Source organism: Anolis carolinensis, chromosome 6, assembly GCF_035594765.1.
Source record: "Anolis carolinensis isolate JA03-04 chromosome 6, rAnoCar3.1.pri, whole genome shotgun sequence".
NCBI classification, from domain to species: Eukaryota; Metazoa; Chordata; class Lepidosauria; order Squamata; family Dactyloidae; genus Anolis; species Anolis carolinensis.
In genome coordinates, this window is record NC_085846.1 from 39,048,886 (window position 1) to 39,070,706 (window position 21,821).

Here is a 21,821-nt window from a genome sequence, read left to right on the forward strand (position 1 = left end):
GCAAAGTCAATCAGTGAGGTTATCTGCATAGAGATAGCCTTGCCTTTGTTGCCTGGAGGCATCCTCTGGGAGGTGTTAACTGGCACTTGATGGTTTGCTTTCTGGAGTTCTCCTGTTTCTGAGTGTGTTCCTTATTTACTGTCTTGATTCTGGTGTTTTTTAATACTGGTAACCAGATTTTTTTTTTCATTTTCATGGTTTCCTCCTTTCAGTTGAAATTGTTCACCTGCTTGCAGCTTCATGGCTACTCAATGCTATTCAAGCTTGCTAATTTTATTTATTTATTCATTTATCATTTATTTGCAATATTTATATCCCACCTTTCTCTACCCCGAGGGGGGCTCAAGGCGGCTAACAAATGGCACCTGTGCAGTGCCTTGGGGATAAAACGCAGACATGAATAAAATTATTAAAATTAAAACAGACATAAAAGCATAATTAAAATATGAAACATGTCATCCAAAGACAAGGTCTAAAGCCATCAAGGTCTAATTGCAACATTCACATTTGCTTTAAACAGGCAAGAGCTCTTTCTCCCACCCTGGACATTCTGTTCTTATCATATAGTCATTGGCCTTTACCATCAGTTTGTAAATTACTCCTGTTAACCTTTTTTTATTTCTTCCATTTTTAAAAAAGATTTTCCTCCAGTCATCTTGTTTCTGCATTTTTCCTTCATATTTTCCTTGTTTAAGTTTGTTATATAGACCCAATCATTTTAACCAGTTCTTATCACCAATCTTCTCTGTTGCTTCATCTGTAGGGATTTACTGAACATTCAGATCATACATATCTTTGATGTTATCATCTCCTTTGCTTCTCATTTCTTTCCACCATCCCGGTTTCCTCTCCTTCTCATGTAGACTCCAGATGTGCCCATATAAATATTTTTATGAACCTGAAATCTTGGAAGGAATCCAGGAGCAGATTGTGAAAAAACTGGTGAGCCTGGTTCTGTTTGTGAAAGCAAATTCCTCCGCTGATCACCTGCCTGGATATCTTAAAGAAATATAAGCAAAGCTTGATAAACAAATAGCATGATGAGCAGAAATCAAATCCTTGCATCTATCTCCCCAGTGTATTATACTATGCTACACGATTTTTATTCCTGGGTTGTAAATGTCATTTCCTAATTAGTTATATCATAAGAACATAGAAAAAGTTTGTTGAACTGCAAAAACATGTTTTTGCGGGATATTCAAACTACAGGAAAGGAGATTCCACCTGAACATCAGGAAGAACTTCCTCACTGTGAGAGCTGTTCGACAGTGGAACTCTCTCCCTGGGGCCGTGGTGGAGGCTCCTTCCTTGGAGGCTTTTAAGCAGAGGCTGGATGGCCATCTGTCGGGGGTGCTTTGAATGCGATTTCCTGCTTCTTAGCAGGGGGTTGGACTAGATGGCCCATGTGGTCTCTTCCAACTCTACTATTCTATGATTCTATGATTCTATGATTCTATCCTGCAGCATACTTTGCTATAGTTTTTCAATGTCTCATCGAGTCTCAACCAACTCAAAATAGTTTGTGGTAGCCACAAAAATGAAGTTTCTGGAGTATACCAACTACAGTAGAGTCTCACTTATCCAAGCCTCGCTTATCCAAGCCTCTGGATTATCCAAGCCATTTTTGTAGTCAATGTTTTCAATATATCGTGATATTTTGGTGCTAAATTCGTAAATACAGTAATTACTACATAGCATTACTGTGTATTGAACTACTTTTTCTGTCACATTTGTTGTATAACATGATGTTTTGGTGCTTAATTTGTAAAATCATAACCTAATTTGATGTTTAATAGGCTTTTTCTTAATCCCTCCTTATTATCCAAGATATTCGCTTATCCAAGGTTCTGCCGGCCCGTTTAGCTTGGATAAGTGAGACTCTACTGTACTTTCAAAGTATGTACTGCACAATTAAATAGGAATAACACTTTCAAACCAGGAACAGAAAATATTTCAAATTTTGTTACATAGTGTTACATATTCAAGCTGAGACCCAGTTAGTTAAAGTGCTAGAAATGAATTCTAGAAGGCTGCAAACTCGCAGCCTCCAGTAGGTGGCAGCACTTTCCTTGACAGCAGGTGGTGGAAGGCACTACAGTAGAGTCTCACTTATCCAAGCTAAACGGGCCGGCAGAACGTTGGATAAGCGAATATGTTGGATAATAAGGAGGGATTAAGGAAAAGCCTATTAAACATCAAATTAGGTTATGATTTTACAAATTAAGCACCAAAACATCATGTTTTACAACAAATTTTTCAGAAAAAGTAGTTCAATACGCAGTAATGCTATGTAGTAATTACTGTATTTATGAATTTAGCATCAAAATATCACGATGTATTTAAAACATTGACTACAAAAATGCATTGGATAATCCAGAATGTTGGATAAGCGAGTGTTGGATAAGTGGGACTCTACTGTATTAAATTAAAGGAGGTGAGGTTCCATCTCAAATATTTACAACAAAACTAAACCAGTTTTCCCATTTAAAAAAATAAGGCAGGTAAAAGGGTTCCAATCAAACCCTTTGTTTTCAAGAGTGACATTTGACTTAGGTAAAAAAGGTAAAGGTTTTCCCCTGACATTAAGTCTAGTTATGTCCAACTCTGGGGGTTGGTGCTCATCCCCATTTCTAAGCCAAAGAGCTGGCGTTGCCCATAGACACCTCCAAGGTTGTGACCAGCATGATTGCATGGAGCGTTGTTCCCTTCCCGCTGGAGCGATACCTATTGATTTACTCACACTTGCATGTTTTTAAACTGCTAGGTTGGCAGGAGCTGGGGCTAACAGTGGGAGCTCACCTTGCTCCCTGGTTTCGAACTGGAGGCCTTTGGGTCAGCAAGTTCAGTTGCTCAGCGTTTTAACTCGCTGAGCTATCAGGGGCTCCTAACATTTGACTTAGGAACCAAGAAAAATATTCTCCTCTCCTCCTACCTGCCTTGGGAAGTAGTGGAGTCCTCTCTTACCACCTTGTTCTGCAGGAGTAGACCAGGTTTGAAAAGGTACAGTCTGCATGGGCAGCTTGATTCGGGTCACTCACATGTTTCGATTGCCCAGCTAGGAGGGAGTAAGCAGCAACAACAACAAAAGAAAAACATCCTTGTCCTTTAGAGGACTCCACCTGCCCTATGGATGACTCAGTTATTCAATCAAGGGTGTTTTTTTGCTTTTAATCTACAGTCAGGACAAGCCAGTTCTCACAGGAGCCAATGATTAAAGCAGCCACAGGGCCCTTCTAGACAAGCCCTATATCCCAGGATCTGATCCCAGGTTTTCTGCTTTAAACTGGATTATATGAGTCTGCAGTGCCAGATAATCTGGAATAGTCCTCTGCTGTCCCTATTTTCAGGTGGTTCAAATTGTCCCAGTTTCTCTCCTCCTACCCCCTTTGTTGCAGAATGAGATCACAGGGCGGAAGCAGTGTTTACTCAATGCCTCGCCCTTCCCGGTAGGCTCAGGCCAAAGCAAACTGCTGCAGCCTCTCCTAGCTTGTGTGTGCTTCCTCATTAAGATCTTTTGCCACACCAACTGCATACTGATGTTTCTCGGCCATATGTGTCCTTGTTTTCATATATGAAATGTTGCAGGATATATGCTACTCCCTTGTCACATTTTGAAAATAACCCCCACACATTGTAACTCATTGCAGTACAGTACTTCAAAAGGGATTGATCACAGCAACTAATCAATTTCTATGGATGGGGTTCCAGAGCAAAGAATCCATTCTTCCTGAGTTTTCACTTTTTTTCTATCTTGGCTCCTGTGGGAGGGAGAAATTTCAGTAGGAGAAGCCAAGCTGTCCTTGTTGGCCTTTTCCCCTTCCATACGGCTTTTCAATAAGGTGTCTTTATGACCACTTCAAGACAGTTTGTTTCCTGAGACACAAACACTTGTATCCCTGTGTACAGAAACTGGCTTGACAAGTAGTCGAACCCTAACTTCACCATTGTCGAAGGCTTGCATGGCCGGAATCACTGGGTTGTGGTGTGTTTTTCGGGCTGTATGGCCATGTTCCAGAAGCATTCTCTCCTGATGTTTCACCCACATCTATGGCAGGCATCCTCTGAGGTTGTGAGGGCTGTTGTAAACTAGGCAAGAGGGGTTTTATATATCTGTGGAAGATCCAGGGTGGGAGAAAGAACTCTTGTCTGTTGGAGGCAAGTGTGAATGTTCCAGTTTTCCACCTTGATTAACATTGAATAGCCTTGCAGCTTCTACGTCTGCCTGCTTCTTGCCTGGGGGAATCTATTTTTGTGGGGTGTTTGCTGTCCCTGATAGTTTCATGTCTGGAATTCATCTGTTTTCAGAGTGTTGTTCTTTATTTACTGTTCTGACACAGCATATTATTTGAGAGCACAGAAATGCTGGACCACTCTAACAACTACCACGCCAGACTACGCAGAGAAGCCATTGAAATCCACAAGCACGTGGACAATTTCAACAGAAAAGAGACTGGATGGCCATCTATCAGGGGTGCTTTGAATGCGATTTCCTGCTTCTTGGCAGGGGGTTGGACTGGATGGCCCATGAGGTCTCTTCCAACTCTATTATTCTATGATGTTATGATTCTAACCATGGAAATGAACAAAATATGGCTACCAGTATTAAAAACTCTAAAATCAGAACAGTAAATAAAGAACATTCTGAAAACAGTGGATTTCCAGACATAAAACAACCAGGGACAGCTAACACCTCCCAACAAAAGATTTCTCCCAGGCAGGAAGAAGCCAGGCCTTCTAAGCCACAGGACCATTAAATGCTAATCAACATGATTAAAGTAGAGTCTCACTTATCCAAGTTAAATGGGCCGGCAGAAGCTTGGATAAGCGAATATCTTGGATAATGAGGGATTAAGGAAAAGCCTTTTAAACATCAAATTAGGTTATGATTTTACAAATTAAGCACCAAAACATCATGTTATACAACAAATTTGACAGAAAAAGTAGTTCAATACGCAGTAATGTTATGTTGTAATTACTGTATTTATGAATTTAGCACCAAAATATCACGATACATTGAAAACATTGACTACAAAAATGGCTTGGATAATCCAGAGGCTTGGATAAGCGAGGCTTGGATAAGTGAGACTCTACTGTAATTACGACATTCACACCTACCTCCAACAGACAAGAGTTCTTTCTCCCACCCTGTACCTTGCAAAGATATATATACCCCACTTGCCTAGTTTCCAACATGCCTCACAACCTCTGAGGATGCCTGCCATAGATGTGGGCGAAACGTTTCTGGAACAAGGCCATACAGCCCGAAAAACTCACCACAACTTCACCACTGATACTGAAATACACACAATGTCAGTTTGAGGGAGAGCATGAAGAGGTCATCTTATTCTCTGCCATTGAGGCAGCTGCCTCATTCTACTTTATGATAGAGCTTTGAGCCCTGTGAAAATGAAATCTCTCTCTTTTTTCTTGGTGAAAGCAAGCTTTTTGGAGGGGATTTAACCTATTGTTACTTATCTTAAGTATCTGGCCACTTTAGTTCTTGTTCTGTGTTGGCTGTCCAGATTACATGAGTAAGTTTTTTGGCTGTGCTACAAATAGCAGGGCGAGGGTGCGGAGAGGTGGGTGCCAACAGCCGCACCCTGGGGCAGTGGCTGGAGATGCATTCATTGGCAGCAATGAGCACATGCCAAAGTACACTCCCCCGGTATCCCTCCCTGCGAGAAAGGCTCCGGATGCACCAGCCCCTCCCCAAAAGTGCAATCAAATATGCAAAAGATATGGGAACTTCACAAATTCACTTTCAGAAAGTATATTCTCCCCACTTTGGACCCAGATAAGTGATTCTGCATCTGATAAAAAGAATAGAATCAAAAGATACCCCAAGGGCCGTGCAATCCAACCCTTATTCATGCAGGAAAACACAATAAAAACATTCCCAACAGATGGCCATCTAGTCTTTGCTTAAAGCAGTGGTTCTCAACCTTCCTAATGCCGTGACTCCTTAATACATTTTCTCATGTTGTGGTGACTCCCAATCATAAAATTATTTTTGTTGCTACTTCATAACTGTAATTTTGCTACTGTTATCATCATAATGCAAATATCTGACCTTAAAACCTTAAAATAATATACATACACACATTACAAAATGTGAGCATACTCAAACAAAGATAGGTAAAGGTTTTCCCCTGACGTTAAGTCCAGTCGTGACTGATTCTGGGGGTTGGTGCTCATCTCCATTTCTAAGCCGAAGAGCCGGCGTTGTCCATAGACACCTCCAAGGTCATGTGGCTGGCATGACTGCATGGAGTGCCGTTACCTTCCCACTGGAGCGTACTATTGATCTACTCACATTGGCATGTTTTCAAACTGCTAGGTTGGCAAGAGCTGAAGCTAACAGCGGGCGCTCATTCCGCTCCCGGGATTTGAACCTGGGACCTTTTGGTCTGCAAGTTCAGCAGCTCAGCGCTTTAACACACTGTGCCACCACCAGGGGCCCTAAATATCTGATATGCAGGATGTATTTTCATTCACTAGACCAAATTTGGCACAAATACGCCCAAATGTGAATATTGGTGAGGTTTGGAGGGGGATTGATGTTGTCATTTGGGAGTTGTAGTTGCTGGGATTTATAGTTCATGTACAATCAAAGAGAATTCTGAACTCCACCAAGGATGGAATTGAACCAAACTTGGAACACAGAACTCTCATGACCAACAGAAAATACTGGAAAGTTTGGTGGACATTGGCCTTGAGTTTTGGAGTTGTAGTTCATCTTCATCCAGAGAGTACTGTGGACTCAAACAATGTTGAATCTGGACCAAACTTGGCACAAATACTGGTTGACATCTCTTGATGATTATTTCAGAAAATTGTCTGAAGCACGAGTTTTTATAAGGATTGCTGTGAGTTTTCTGGGTGGTATGGCCATGTTTCAGAAGCATTCTCTCCTGACATTTTGCCCACATCTGTGGCAGGCATCCTCGGAGGTTATGAGGTCTGCTGGAAACCCCACTTGCCTCGAAGGCTTTCATGGCTGGAATCACTGGGCAACACAGTTTTTAGAAGCCTTATCTCTCAGTAGGAGAGATTTCCACTTGCTAGTGCTAGAAATTAGGACGTTATTCCAGGACAACAGTTTTAAACAGAAAGCGTCCTGAAGCTTTGGGCCAGAGAGCTTCCAGGAAAATTAGGGATGATTTCATGGTAGGATGACTAAGTAAGCAGGAAGAGGTGAAAATAACTTGGCCCTGCGCATGTATGTGTCTGTAATTTTATAAAAATATTATTATTATAATCTAACTGGCTGAGGAATTCTAGGATCTGCACTCTGCTGCTATTATTATTATTACTACTACTACTACTATGATGTTTATTTACATCCCAGTTTTTCTCTCCATAAGGAGACTCAAAGAGGCTAACAATAAAACCCTTGCAATACAATTTAGAATATGCAAATATTAAAACAGTATTAAACATCATTGGAGCCGCAGTGGCGCAGAGGGTTAAACTGCTGAGCTACGGAACTTGCTGACTGAAATGTTGATGGTTCGAATCTGGGGAGCGGGGTGAGCTCCCACTGTTAGCTCCAGCTTCTGCCAACCTAGCAGTTCGAAAATATGTAAATGTGAGTAGATCAATAGGTATCGTTTCAGCAGGAAGGTAATCATGCCAGCCATATGACCTTGGAAGTGTCTACGGATAACAGCAGCTCTTCGGATTAGAAATGGAGATGGGCACCAACCCCCAGAATCGGACACGACTAGATTTAATGTCAGGAAAACCTTTACCTTTACCTAAATGTCATTAATATTCAGAACAATTCAGATTAAAATCCATAAAAACATATAAAACCACAGCAGCCCCTAACACATATTTAAAACCTTCTTCTTTAAAAGCCTGCCTGAATAAAAAGATTTTAACCTGCTACCCCCAGAGAGGACACACTGGAAGAGACTTTTATATCTTTACATGTAAACAGTGGAGCATAATGATAGGTGCATCAGCCCAAACTTCCGCAGCTATAAATATCTTGAGTAAACAACACATTAGCATAGGCTGGGATCCAATGAAAACAGCTCCATTCATTCGCAATCAATCAAAACATATGTAACTCCTATTGTTTCATTTGTCTATTCTCGTGAACAACAGGTTAAACATGAGCCAACAATGTGATGCGGCAGCTAAAAAAGCCAGTGGGATTTTGGCCTGCATAAATAGGAGTCTAGTATCTAGATCCAGGGAAGTTATGCTCCCCCTCTATTCTGCCTTGGTCAGACCACACCTGGAATACTGCGTTTGGGTACCACAATTTAAGGGAGATGTTGACAAGCTGGAATGTGTCCAGAGGAGGGTGACTAAAATGATCAAGGGTCTGGAGAACAAGCCCTATGAGGAGCAGCTTAGAGAGCTGGGCATGTTTAGCCTGCAGAAGAGAAGGCTGAGAGGAGACATGGTACCCATGACTTCTGCTTCTCCTCCTCCCTCCCCCTGAGCAGAGCCGGTCCATGTGGCGCCTGGAAATGGGGGCGCCTTGGTGTCTTAGTTTTAGGCCTGTTCCTGAGGTTATTTGGGGTGCTGATTCAGAAAATTGCATTTTATAGATCACATCAGCTCTAGATTATTAAGTGGTTTTGTGTGGGTGAGCAGATGACGACTACTGGATGGCATATGTTCTGTATCAGGACTGGGCTGTGGCGCAGCTGGTTAGTAGCCACCTGCATTAAATCACTACTGACCGAGAGGTCATGAGTTCAAAGCCAGCCCAGGTCAGAGTAAGCGCCCGACCATTTAATAGTCTAGCTTGCTGTTGACCAATGCAGCCGAAAGACAGTTGCATCTGTCAAGTAGGAATTTAGGCACCACTTATGTGGGACGCCATAAAATCTCCAGCAGCGTGTGGAAGAATGAGGAAGTACTCCATGAAGGACTCAGTGTCACAAGTGGACGGTGAAGCGGTAGCTCCCCCTGTGGCCGGAATCAAGCATACCCTCATGAAGCCAAAAGCTGGAACGTTAAATTGCCTCTGTGTCTGCTCATATGTGTTTGTCTATATATGCCGTATGTCTAACGGCATTAAAAGTTTGCCATGTATATGTGCATTGTGATCCGCCCTGAGTCCCCTTTGGGGTGAGAAGGGTGGAATAGAAATACTGTAAATAAATAAATAAATATCAGAAACTAGAGCTGATGTGGTCTAGTAAAAGGTAAAGGTAAAGGTTTCCCCTGATGTTAAGTCCAGTCGTGACCGACTCTGGGGGTTGGTGCTCATCTCCATTTCTAAGCCGAAGAGCCAGCGTTGTCCGTAGACACCTCCAAGTTCATGTGGCCGGCATGACTGCATGGAGCGCTGTTACCTTCCCGCCGGAGCGGTACCTATTGATCTACTCACATTTGCATGTTTTCGAACTGCTAGGTTGGCAGGAGCTGGGGCTAACAGCGGGCACTCATTCCGTTGCCAGGATTTGAACCTGGGACCTTTTGGTCAGCAAGTTCAGCAGCTCAGCGCTTTAACACACTGTGCCACCAGGGGTCCAGTGTGGTCTATTCAATGCAATTTTCTGAATCAGCATCCCAAACAACCAAACCATATCTAAAGTTGACCAAAAACTGATTCGTAACCCTTTTGGTATTGATGTTGGAGAAAGGTCCCTCGTCAAAGTGGCCTCTGGCCAAAATAAGGTTGGGAATCACTGGCATAGTGGGACTTTGCAGCCCGTATGTGGGTCAACGTAAAGTAACATCACTTTCAGTTTCCTTCTTTGGAGATGGAAGTTCTTGCTTTTGGCTCCGGAGCAGGGAGCCCAGTAACAACTTTTCAAGGAAATGTAGATGTTTTCAGCCAGAAATTACAAAATTGGGATAGTGCTGGGTGCTATTATGAATTGACTTTGTCAAAGGCCACACATAACTGTGGAGCACATGATTCCTGCCAGTGGGTAGGTTTTAGTGTGCATGTTTCAGCTCCCACACATAAGAGCTAAGGAGCCATGTGGTTAAGCCTGGCCCCAGCCCACACTTTATAAGCTCATCTCTTTAGTTTGTTTGCACTTCCTCTGAAGGCAGTCCCTGCAAGTTCATTTCAGCTGAGAAAGTGGCAGAGCAATTTGGCAACCCAGCCGTAGCAGCCGCCCGAATTGTTTTTACACCCACTTCCTTGTGCAGTTTCTCCACCCTCCTTTAGAAGTCAAGTACAGACTTTGTAGAGCACATACAACACTCCGACACAAGTTATAGGAGCGAAAAGGGAGGATCCTGTGTCTTACATAGTTTACATTTTATTCTGCTTTTCCACTAATGAGAAAAAATTGTTAAAGCTATTGTTTTTAAAAGCTTGAAAAATAAAATAACATTATATAACAAAATTTGAAAATTCTGTTCCTGATTTGAAAGGGCTATTTCCTGTTTAATTGTGCAGTGCTTACTTTGAAAGTAGTTGTTGTACTTCAGAAATTTTGTTTATAGGCTGTCACAAAATGTGTTGAATTGGTTGAGACACCACAAGATATTCATTGAAAAACTGTAGCAAAAGATGCTGCAAGATGTCCTGAAAAACAGTGTTTTTACAGTCTAATAAATGTTTTCCATGTTTTTATGATAGAGTCAATTAGGAAATGATATTTATAACCCAGGAACAAAAATTGTGCTATATGAGTGTTAAAAAGAATAACTGCAAAACAATGCAATGAAAGCATTAATCAAGCCTAAAAAATAACCAGTAGCAAAACATATATTCCTACAGTGCTGATGGTGTATTTTAATGTTAATGGGATCATCCATAAATGTTAAAACACAAACTTCAATAAAAGTAATCGGTAGCTAAAATACATACTCATACAAAGTTGATGGAGTGTATTTATTAAAGGACTTGTATGCAAGGCCCCTTCTACACTGCCATATAATCCAGATTATCAAAGTGTAGGAGAAATTAAGACATGTCGGTTGAAAGACTTGTCCTTGGGTCCGTTCAAAAGCAGATAATCCACATTATCTGCTTTGAGCTGGATTACTTGAGTCTTCACTACCATATAATCCAGTTCAAAGCAAATAATTTGGATTTTATATGGCAGTGTAGAAAGGGCCTAACTTGGAATGTGCATAGCCATGTAACCTGTTCCTATGTAAAATTTGGTGCACCTCATTGATTTCATTGGTCTTAAAAGGATTAATATGGTGGGAATTAGCTTTGAAGACCAAAATCCACTGCTTGTGGTGATATGAAAATAATCAAACAAACTCAATGTATATCCAAAAATCTCAATGTATATCCAAAAAACAGGACTGTCCCAATTGCATATGAGTAGAAATCAGCGGTTCTTCTCTTGAAGTATAAGGACAAGTTTTTCATGTGAGTAAATGTCCTGTTCTTTATTATATGAGCAGACTCCAGTTTCCATATAACTTGACTCAAACCTGCAACCGGTTTCGACTCACAGGAGTCTTCATCAGGCGGTTGGGTTTAAATAAACAGAAAAGGTTCAACTTTTAAGGTGAGAAGTTCACCATCAGTTTTCTGGGTAGGTGGATCAGCTTGTCTTTATTGCCCCATGTACTCTGCAAGGAGTTTTATTCTGTGGCGAGTATAGGGACAGGACATTTACTCACATGAAAAACTTGTCCTTATACTTCAAGAGAAGAACCGCTGATTTCTACTCATATGCGATTGTGACAGTCCTGTTTTTTGGATATACATTGAGATTTTTGGATATACATTGAGTTTGTTTGATTATTTTCATATCACCACAAGCAGTGGATTTTGGTCTTCATAGTTTAGGGGAACCCATTGTCCTTTTTGGGAATTAGCTTTGGGCATTGGTAGAATTTTGTTTGGTTTATTATTTTTGATAAGATATTTTTTTCAAAACACACCAATATCTTTACACATTTCACCAAAAGAAGAAGAAGAAGAATACACTTGATTTACGGTATATTCTGATCCATCTCCCCAGAGGGACTCAGAACGCATTACAGAACACATATGAGGCAAACATTCAATGCCTTTTAAATGACAACATACAATACACAGAGAGAGGTAAAGCTCTTCCCCCTTTTTTCATCTCTGGCATCTGGAGGTGATTCTCAACTTCCAGCCATGGGGAGGTGCTATTGTTCCATTTTTCCATGCCTAGAAGCCTGTTATCTAGATTCTCCCATCTGTTGCCGGCATGTTTTGCATATCTGCACAAGATGTCTTTTTACCTTCCCACTGAGGCAGTACCTATTGATCTACTCGCATTCCATGCTTTCAAACTGCTAGCTTGGCAGGAGCTGCGGCTGACAGTCAGCAGCTCACCCCGACTCGTGGCTTTGAACTGCCAACCCTCCAGTCAACAGATTTTCTTTGCAGTTAGTGACTTAACCCCCACACTACAGAACTTCGGATATTTAAAAAGCGAGTGCAGGAAACAAAACGAAACCAACACTTTCATCCACCCAGACTGAGGATTTTGAATGCTTAGTTCAAGAGTAGGAATCCTTATACATTCTTCATGCTGTACCTGGCAGGCAGATACAACATGGTCTATTCCATTCTAAAAGGAACGATATTCTAAATTTGGCCAGTGCCTATTGGTTGAGAATTCCATTCTCGTGGCTTGTTCTTGGCCTTGCAGCTCTTCTGATGTCTGTGGTGGAGTATCCATTGGCCTGTAGAGCCCAGTTCAGGTGGTTTAGTTCACCTTGGAGGAGGTGGGGTTTGCAGATTCTTTTTGCACGGTCTGCCAGGGCTTTAATTGTGCTTATTTTTCGACTTGGGTGATGGTTGGAGTTTTTATGTAGGTATCTGTGGGATACTTTGAATAGTCAAATTGGCAACTTCCGCTTTCAAATCAGTGCAGCTCTGGCTCTGTATCTCAGGAAACCATGGATTTAATCATCATGGGGATCATACAGTGTACTAATCTGAGCTAGATAGACTGTCACAAATTCAACTATTTTTGGAGTGGCTTTACGGATGGGTTGGTGCTGGGGAGTTCGATGGAAGAAAAGAACACAAGAAGAGATCCTGTATCCCGGTCCATTACACACAGTTCTTCCTGGACTTGACAGTTCAGATCACTTCTACACTGCCATATAATCCAGATTATCAAAACAGATAACCCACATTTTCTGCTTTGAACTGGATTATATGAGTCTATACTGCCATGTAATCAAGTGCAAAGCAGATAATATGGATTTTATATGGCATTGTAGAAGGGGCCTCAGAGGTCCCTTCTGCACAGCAGAATAAAATCCCATATTATCTGCTTTGAACTGGAATATATGGCAGTGTGGGCTCAGATAACCTAGTTCAAAGGAGATATTGTAGGTTATTCTGCCTTGATATTCTGTGTTATAGGGCTGTGTGGAAGGACCTAGAATTTTCTCAAAAGCTGGTTGTAGAAGCCAGGTTTCTCAGAGGAAAAGAAGAACATAACCTTTAAGATCTTTCTGTAGGCCTGCTTTTTCTTCTAGCCTATTAGTCAGAGATATATGCATTTAAAGAAGCATTTAGAAGTGCTTGTCAAAGCTAGCTGCAGGTGGCAGCCTTGGATATAGGAAATCTCTTTCCCTATTGCTAGGTGTGTGGTTGCAGGTGGTTATATGTGAGGTCTTGTTGGGATTTTATGCCAATATCTTTCTGTTTTATGAAGGCATTGAATGTATGCTGTTGTTTGTTGGAATCTGCCCTGAGTCACAACAATGTGATGCGGCTGCTAAAAAAGCCAACGGGATTCTGGCCTGCATCAATAGGGGAATAGCGTCTAGATCCAGGGAAGTTATGCTCCCCCTCTATTCTGCCTTGGTCAGACCACACCTGGAATACTGTGTCCAATTTTGGGCACCACAGTTGAAGGGAGATGTTGACAAGCTGGAAAGCGTCCAGAGGAGGGCGACTAAAATGATTAAGGGTCTGGAGAACAAGCCCTATGAGGAGCGGCTTAAAGAGCTGGGCATGTTTAGCCTGCAGAAGAGAAGGCTGAGAGGAGACATGATAGCCATGTACAAATACGTGAGGGGAAGTCATAGGGAGGAGGGAGCAAGCTTGTTTTCTGCTGCCCTGCAGACTAGGACACGGAACAATGGCTTCAAACTACAGGAAAGGAGATTCCACCTGAACATCAGGAAGAACTTCCTCACTGTGAGAGCTGTTCGATAGTGGAACTCTCTCCCCGGGGCCGTGGTGGAGGCTCCTTCCTTGGAGGCTTTTAAGCAGAGGCTGGATGGCCATCTGTCGGGGGTGCTTTGAATGCGATTTCCTGCTTCTTAGCAGGGGGTTGGACTAGATGGCCCATGTGGTCTCTTCCAACTCTACTATTCTATGATTCTATGATTCTATGAGTCCCTTTAGGGAGATAGAGCAGAATAGAAATAAAGTTGTAAAGGTAAATTTAACGGTTTTCCCCTGACATTAAGTCCAGTCATGTCCAACTCTGAGTATTGGTGGTCATCTCCATTTCTAAGCCAAAGAGCCAGCGTTGTCCGTAGACACCTCCAAGATCATGTGGCCGGCATGACTGCATGGAGCGCTGTTATCTTCCTGCTGGAGCGGTACTTATTGATCTACTCACATTTGCATGTCTTCGAACTGCTAGGTTGGCAGAAGCTGGAGCTAACAGTATGTGCTCACTCCGCTCCCCGGATCTGAACCTGCGATCTTTCGGTCCGCAAGTTCAGCAGCTCAGCACTTTAACACGCTGCACCACCAGTTTTATTATTATTTATTATTATATTAAATGTTGAATTCCATATTAATGCACAACCTCAATTCAAACCCATGTCTTCACATTTTAGTAACGTTATCCAGGGCCCTTCCACACAGCCCTATATCCCAGAATATCAAGGCAGAAAATGCTAATAGCACAGTGAGCTTATCTAATAAATAGCATAGTGAGCTTATCTAATAGCACAGTGAGCTTAAAATACACATTATCTACTTTGAGCAGGGTTATCTGAGTCCACACTGCCATATATTCCAGTTCGAAGCAGATAATGTGCGATTTTATTCAGCTTTGCGGAAGGGGCCCCAGAATTTGAAATGTTTCTTTCCTGGATAACTGGCCATTCTTTTGGGAAGGGGATTGAGAGTGATATTCTAAAAAGAAGGAACTCTTCTGATCTCTGGATTGAATCGTAACACATGTGACTATCATTCGACAAATCCTGGTTTCCTAGAACACAGATCTGAAATTTGCAGAGGTAGGGCTACTTCTCTGCCACTGGTCCCTAAAGGGGATGCAGTGGCTAAGGAGGACAATGGAGCTGGCATGACTGGGGGCACCGATGGGGTTAAAACCAGCGAGGCCTCACCCCTTCCTTCCCTTATGCAAATGACCACTTTGCTCTACCTGTCCTCCTAGAAGGTGGGGAGAAACTCAAGGGCGGGGTGGGACTGTTTGCTGAACAATCCAGCTAGGTGAGTGAGATGACCAGCAGAGACGGATTCAGGGAGTTCCTTCTTTCTTTCCTCCTTGGGTAAGTCATAATTTGTCTAATAGCACAGTGAGCTTAAAATACTTTTCACAGGTTTAGAGGTGGAATTCCAAACCCATACTTCTTTCTTTAGTGAACTTGGTTGATCTCATTGGTTTACTATATGTAATACTGTGTAGATGAAGATTACCTTTCTGCAAGGTATAGCAGAGGTTTTGCGGGGGTTTTGTAAGTAGATGTAGTAGCATCTTGTTGTTTATAGTTTTAGCTAAAGTGATGGATGGTGTCTGTTCTACCAGCTCCTTTCGATAAGTACAGTAAAGTCTCACTTATCCAAGCCTCGCTTATCCAAGGTTCTGGATTGTCCAAGCCATTTTTGTAGTCAACGTTTTCAATACATCGTGATATTTTGGTGCTAAATTTGTAAATACAGTAATTAGTACATCGCATTACTGCGTAGTGAACTACTTTTTCTGTCAAATTTGTTATATAACATGATGTTTTGGTGCATAATTTGTAAAATCATAACCTAATTTGATGTTTAATAGGGTTTTCCTTAATGCCTCCTTATTATCCAAGATATTCGTTTATCCAAGCTTCTGCTGGCCTGTTTAGCTTGGATAAGTGAGACTCTACTGTACTATATTTCCAACAGTGTAGTCAGGGATTCAGTGTGGTTTAGTGCATGATTTGAGTATTTTAATATTCAACTACAACTCTGGAGAACAGGGTTCAAATCCCTACTTGGACATGAAAACCCACTGGGTGACCTTGGACAAGTTACACATTCTTCGCCTCAGAAAAACCCATGACAGAACTGCCGTAAGTCAGAGACGATCTTGAGGCCCGTTCCACACAGCTAAATAAAATCCCACATTATCTGCTTTGAACTGGAATATATGGCAGTGTGGACTCAGATAACCCAGTTCAAAGCAGATATTGTGGGATTTTTTTTGCCTTGATATGGCATTGTGGAAGGCACCAAGAAGAAGTTAAGGCAGAGCTTTCCAAACTTTTCATGTTGGAGAAATACTTTTCAGACACACTCATTCATTTTTCTAGCAACCCAGGGGTTAAACCAACCCCTTATAAGAGATTTAGATACATACATCAACTGTAATAAAAAAATTGTATAGGTTCATAACATATCTCATGAAAACCTTTCATTTCTCTTTTTCAAAAATATTTGATTTTTTAAGGTAACAACATACATTTCCAAGATAGTTGTTGTTTATTAGTATGTTCATGCAACATACTGCAACCAACATATTAATATGTTGCGACACAGTTTAGAAAAATCCAAGTTAAGTTATAATAAAATAAATATTTTATTTGCTCTAACCTGATAATCTTTTTGAGGCTCCATCTGCACTGTCATATAAAATCCAGATTGTCTGCTTGAACTGGATTCTATGGCAGTGTAGACTCAGATAATCCAGTTCAAAGTAGATAATGTGGTTTATCTGCTTTGATAATCTGGATTATATTTATTTATTTACTGCATTTATATCCTGTCCTTCTCACCCTGAAGGGGACTAAGGGTGGCTCACAAATTATATGGCAGTGTAGAAGGAGCCTGAGAGAGAATGGATCTTCTCAGGTGGTTGTGTGGGGCCTTTAGTGTACCTTAAGTATGAGTAACTGAACTTGACCTTTCTTATGTATGCTATTATAAGGAGAAGGTAGTTTCACATTATTTCATAGAAGAAAGCCTAGCGGTAGATTCAAGATTAACACTACAACCATATGAACACTGACCTGGAAATAATCCTCATGAGATGCCATGGGACAATGTTTTGGGAGAACTGTAATAACATTATACTATGACTCTAGAAGTTATAGCAATTTGATCTCACTTTAACTCAAGGAATCCCAGGATTTTCATTTTCAGTTTGTTGTTAAGTGGCAGGAACTCCTCTTTGACTTATGGATAAGAGACCTCCAAGTCACTCTATTCTCAGCCATGCTGTTCAGGTCTTGTAGACTCAAGACTGTGACTTCCATATCGGAAGTGCTCCTGAAACTATAGCATTCTATAGAGTGGTTCTATGGCACTTCAAGTTGTATCAAAGTGCTATACCTATGTAGTGTGCAAGACCTCTAATGTGTGACCTTTCCTAGCTATTAGTTGTGTGAAGTAAAGCTACAAAAGGTATCGAGTTAAGCTGTGGAAGTATCAGAGGTTGTTGAGGTGAGCAGTTCGGAAGCCTGGAATGTTTTGGATAGGATGCAAGGAAGAATCTAGTTATTTGAGTAGCCTGATGTGCCTTTGAACGCCAGATAACTGCTTGCGTAGGGATTCACTGGAGCTCCCCACTTAGTTTGTTTATCCAGAGGCTGCTATTGTTTAGCCTCCAATCCAAGTGCCTTTACTAACTCTTAAAATCCAGGTATTTTGTAACTGGTGCTGCAGGCGTTTATTTGATAGTCATTTTAGGATTCAATTTCTTACTCATACTGCTTGACCAACCACACCCAGTGTGATCTAATACTTCTGCAGGGAATCTGCGACCAGATCAAGGTCAGAGGAAAGATAAGCAGACTATATATGGTTCACTTGCTACTCGGTAAAGATTATTCCTCCTCCACCATCACTATCACCACTACTTCTACTCCACCTCCTGCTCATTTTGAAGACACGCAATAATAACAAGTTGTCTCTAACTTACGGTGACCCAAACCTATAATGTCATTTTCTTGGCAATATGTTTCCAGAGGGTGTTTGCCTTTGCCTTCCTCTCAGACTGAGAGAGTAGCACTTGCTGAAGGTCACCTAGTGAGTTTCTATGGCTTTCAGCCGTAGTCCAGTGCTCAGACCATCACAGCCAATGTTTTTTATAGTCAGTGTTTTCAATATATTGCAATGGTTTGGTGCTAAATTCGTAAATACAGTAAATACTACATGAGGTTACCATGTATTGAACTGCTTTTTCTGTCGATTTGTTGTAAAACATGACGTTTTGGTGCTGAATTTGTAAAATCATAATGTAATTTGACATTTAATAGACATTTCCTTAATCCCTCCTTATTATCCAACATTTTCACTTATCCAATGTTCTGCTGGCCCGTTTATGTTGGATAAGTGAGACTCTACTGTACTTAGGCAATACCTCATAGTTTGAGGATGATGGTCCTCCAAGTGTAGCATCTTGGCTGTGGATTTGTAGGTGGCTGTGGAGACCTATTCTTGACCCGCATGTTCTTCCGCAGTAAAGACATCGGTTTCCAGACGGAAGGCAGTCCCGGTCAGAGTTGGCTTGACGTGCCTTCATCTGGGCACGTTTCTCCCTTAAGCCCTCCATTTGTGCCTCTTTGAATTCTGCAACACTGATGGTCACAGCTGACCTCCAATTAGAGTGCTCAAGGGCCAAGGCTTTCCAGTTCTTGGTGTCTATGCCACAGTTTTGAGCCCATCTTTAAATCTCTTTTCCTGTGCACCAACATTACATTTCCTGTTCTTGAGTTGGGAGTATAGTAACTGCTTTGGGAGATGGTGATCGGGCATTCGGACAACGTGGCCAGTCCAGTGGAGTTGATGGTGCAGGAGCATCGCTTCAATGCTGCTGGTCTTTGCTTCTTCCAGCATGCTGACATTTGTCTGCCTGTCTTCCCAAGAGATGTGCAGGATTTTTCGGAGGCAACGCTGATGGAATCTTTCCAGGAGTTGAGTGTGATATCTGTAGACAGTCCATATGTAAAGCTATGTGTAAAGCTGCCTTGAGTCCCCTCCAGGGTGGAGAAAGGCAGGGTAGAAATGCCATAAATAAATAAATAATAATGCAGACTTTCATCTTAAGAACCATTTCCTCCAAACTCACATCCCTATCAGACCTTCTATCTTGTTTTTCCGTGTTAGAATATCATTTTTTCCTCTGTTTATTTCTTTCGTACTTGATAAACAGAGCGGAAGATGAACCTCTGCACATTTGTGGGTTGGGTTGCATTTTCTCCATCACCGAGACACTGCAGTTCTTTGGCAATGTGATGGATTACAAACCCTACCATCTTCAGGGTTGTTGTGTGTTTTCCGGGCTGTATGGGCATGTTCCAGAAGCATTCTGTCCTGACATTTCGCCCACGTCTATGGCAAGAATCCTCAGAGGTTGTGAGGATGCCTGCCATAATTGTTTTGGTGAAATGTCAGGAGAGAATGCTTCTGGAACATGGCCATACAGCCTGGAAAACACACAACAAAACCCTGTGGTTCTGGCCATGAAAGCCTTTGACAACACCTACCATCCTCAATTAGCATGATCTTTAGCCTGACCGGGGGTGCTGGGGTTTATAGTTCTTCTGGAGGGCCCGGGGAAAGTTGACATAGGAATAGGATAAATGCATATGAGAAGTGGAGAGAGCCTACAGCCCTGCCTCTTTTTAGGCTCCGGACATCTCCCACAAGGGCAGTGGTGGAAGCTTTCATGAATATATAGCAGACTGTCAAAAGTGGTGTAAAGTAGGGCCCACCCCGTTTGTCGCCATAGCAGCTACTCCATCCCACAAACCCCAACAGGAAGCATGCAACAGGCGGACGCCAAGCTTCTTGTTTTGCACACTGGCTTGCGCTGCTTCTTGTCTCTTGATTGGCCCTTGCTTGAGAAAGCTGCTCTTCTCTACTCACCCAGCTCAGCCATCTTCCTCCATGTAAGGCGCTGTGGCTTGGCTCTGAAAAAACCTTTTGGGGTTCATATTGGCAATGGATGATTGGGCTCACAAATCGCTCCTCCGGCGCAGGATGCCTCGCCTGTCTACGTTTCCCAAGGTACAGCTATGGGGAAGTGTTGTGCATTGCTCAATGTGTCAGAATGCAACGGAAATTTAGTGTCAGTCTACCCAGAACTTGTCTCAAGTGCTAGAGATCAAAGAAGAAGTGTAAGACTAGATCAGGGACTCTGGGCATGTGCAGAGTATGCATACTTTCTCTCTGCCAGTTGCCCATTGGTCAGTTTATTTATTTATTGTGTCAGAAGCAAATTGAGAATACAATTATAATGTATAAAAAACCACAAACAAAGTTAACAACTTGGCATTAGGCTAAATTTCCTTTGACCAGAAGCTGGCCACTTCAAGTACCTTTGATGTCGTTGTAAGAAAGTCCTCCATTGTGCATGTGGCAGGGCTAAGACAGCATTGTAGTAAGTGGTCTGTGGTTTGGTCTTATCCACACTCACATGCTGTGGACTCCACTTTATAGCCCCATTTCTTAAGATTGGCTCTGCATCTCATGGTGTCAGAGCGCAATCTGTTCAGCGCCTTCCAAGTCACCCAATCTTCTGTGTGCCCAGGAGGGAGTTTACATCTGGCATCAGCCACTGATTAAGATTCTGGGTTTTTACCTTCCACTTTTGGACTCTCGCTTGCTGAGGTGTTCCTGCGAGTATCTCTGTTGATCTTAGAAAGCTGTTTCTTGATTTACGTAGTTGGCATGCTTACTTATATCTGAACAGAGGACGGGCCAGAGATGTCAATACCTTGGTTGTTGTGTGTTTTCCGGGCTGTATGGCCATGGTATACCTCACAACCTCTGAGGATGCCTGCCATAGATGTGGGCGAAACGTCAGGAGAGAATACTTCTGGAACATGGCCATACATCCCAGAAAACACACAACAACCCTGTGATTCTGGCCATGAAAGCCTTCAACAACACATTGTCAATGCCTTGGTCCTTTCATTGCTAGCTGCTACTTCCCGGCGGATATCAGGTGGTGCAATACAGTCTAAACAGTATAATTTCTCCTGCGGTGTTGGGCGTAGACATCCTGTGATAATGTGGCATGTCTCATTAAGGGCCACATCCACTGTTTTAACATGGTGAGATGTATTCCATACTGGGAATGTGTACTCAGCAGCAGAGCAGCAAAGTGCAATAGCAGATGCCTTCACTGTATCTGGTTGCGATCCCCAGGTTATATCAGTCAGCTTTTGTATGATATTATTTCTAGCACCCACTTTTTGCTTGATATTCAAGCAGTGCTTCTTGTAAGTCAGAGCACGGTCCAGGGTAACTCCCAAGTATTTTGATGTGCTGTAATGCTCCAGTGCGATTCCTTCCCAGGTAATCCTCAGAGCTCGAGATGTTTGTCTGTTCTCAAGATGAAAAGCACACGTCTGCGTTTAGATGGATTAGGAATCAGCTGGTTTCCCCTTTAATGGGCAATAAGAGCACCTAAAGCTTTGGAGACCTTCTGTTCAACTATTTCAAAGCTCCCTGCTTGAGAGGTGATGGCATTGGTCAGTAATATATCTGAAAACAGGAATAAATGGCTTCTAAGTACAGTACATGTGCTAGATTTCTCTTGCATTTTTTAAAAATAAATTAATCTTTTGACATTGGGAAGGTATTGGTAATGTCTTGGCATTGGGAAGGCATTGGCATTGGAAGGGCATTGGCAATGTCTTTTACTTTTAAAAATGGTTTAAAAAAATTACACGGAAGTTGGAAAAGGAGGACT

The 21,821-nt window shown here is 42.0% G+C and overlaps 1 protein-coding gene across 4 annotated transcripts in view; it reads left to right on the forward strand.

The window, feature by feature from the left end:
* arhgap27 (Rho GTPase activating protein 27) overlaps positions 1–21,821 on the forward strand; it is an 88,524-nt gene that overhangs the window by 27,611 nt on the left and 39,092 nt on the right. The window contains exon 1 of one of the 4 annotated variants that reach the window (XM_008113197.3): positions 19,843–20,131. The exons of the other annotated variants lie outside the window; for them this stretch is intronic. Within the exon in view, the coding sequence (XP_008111404.2) occupies positions 20,066–20,131 (66 nt within the window). The 5' untranslated portion in view covers positions 19,843–20,065. Of the gene's footprint in view, positions 1–19,842; positions 20,132–21,821 lie in introns of those variants that run through there. 4 annotated transcript variants of the gene reach the window in all.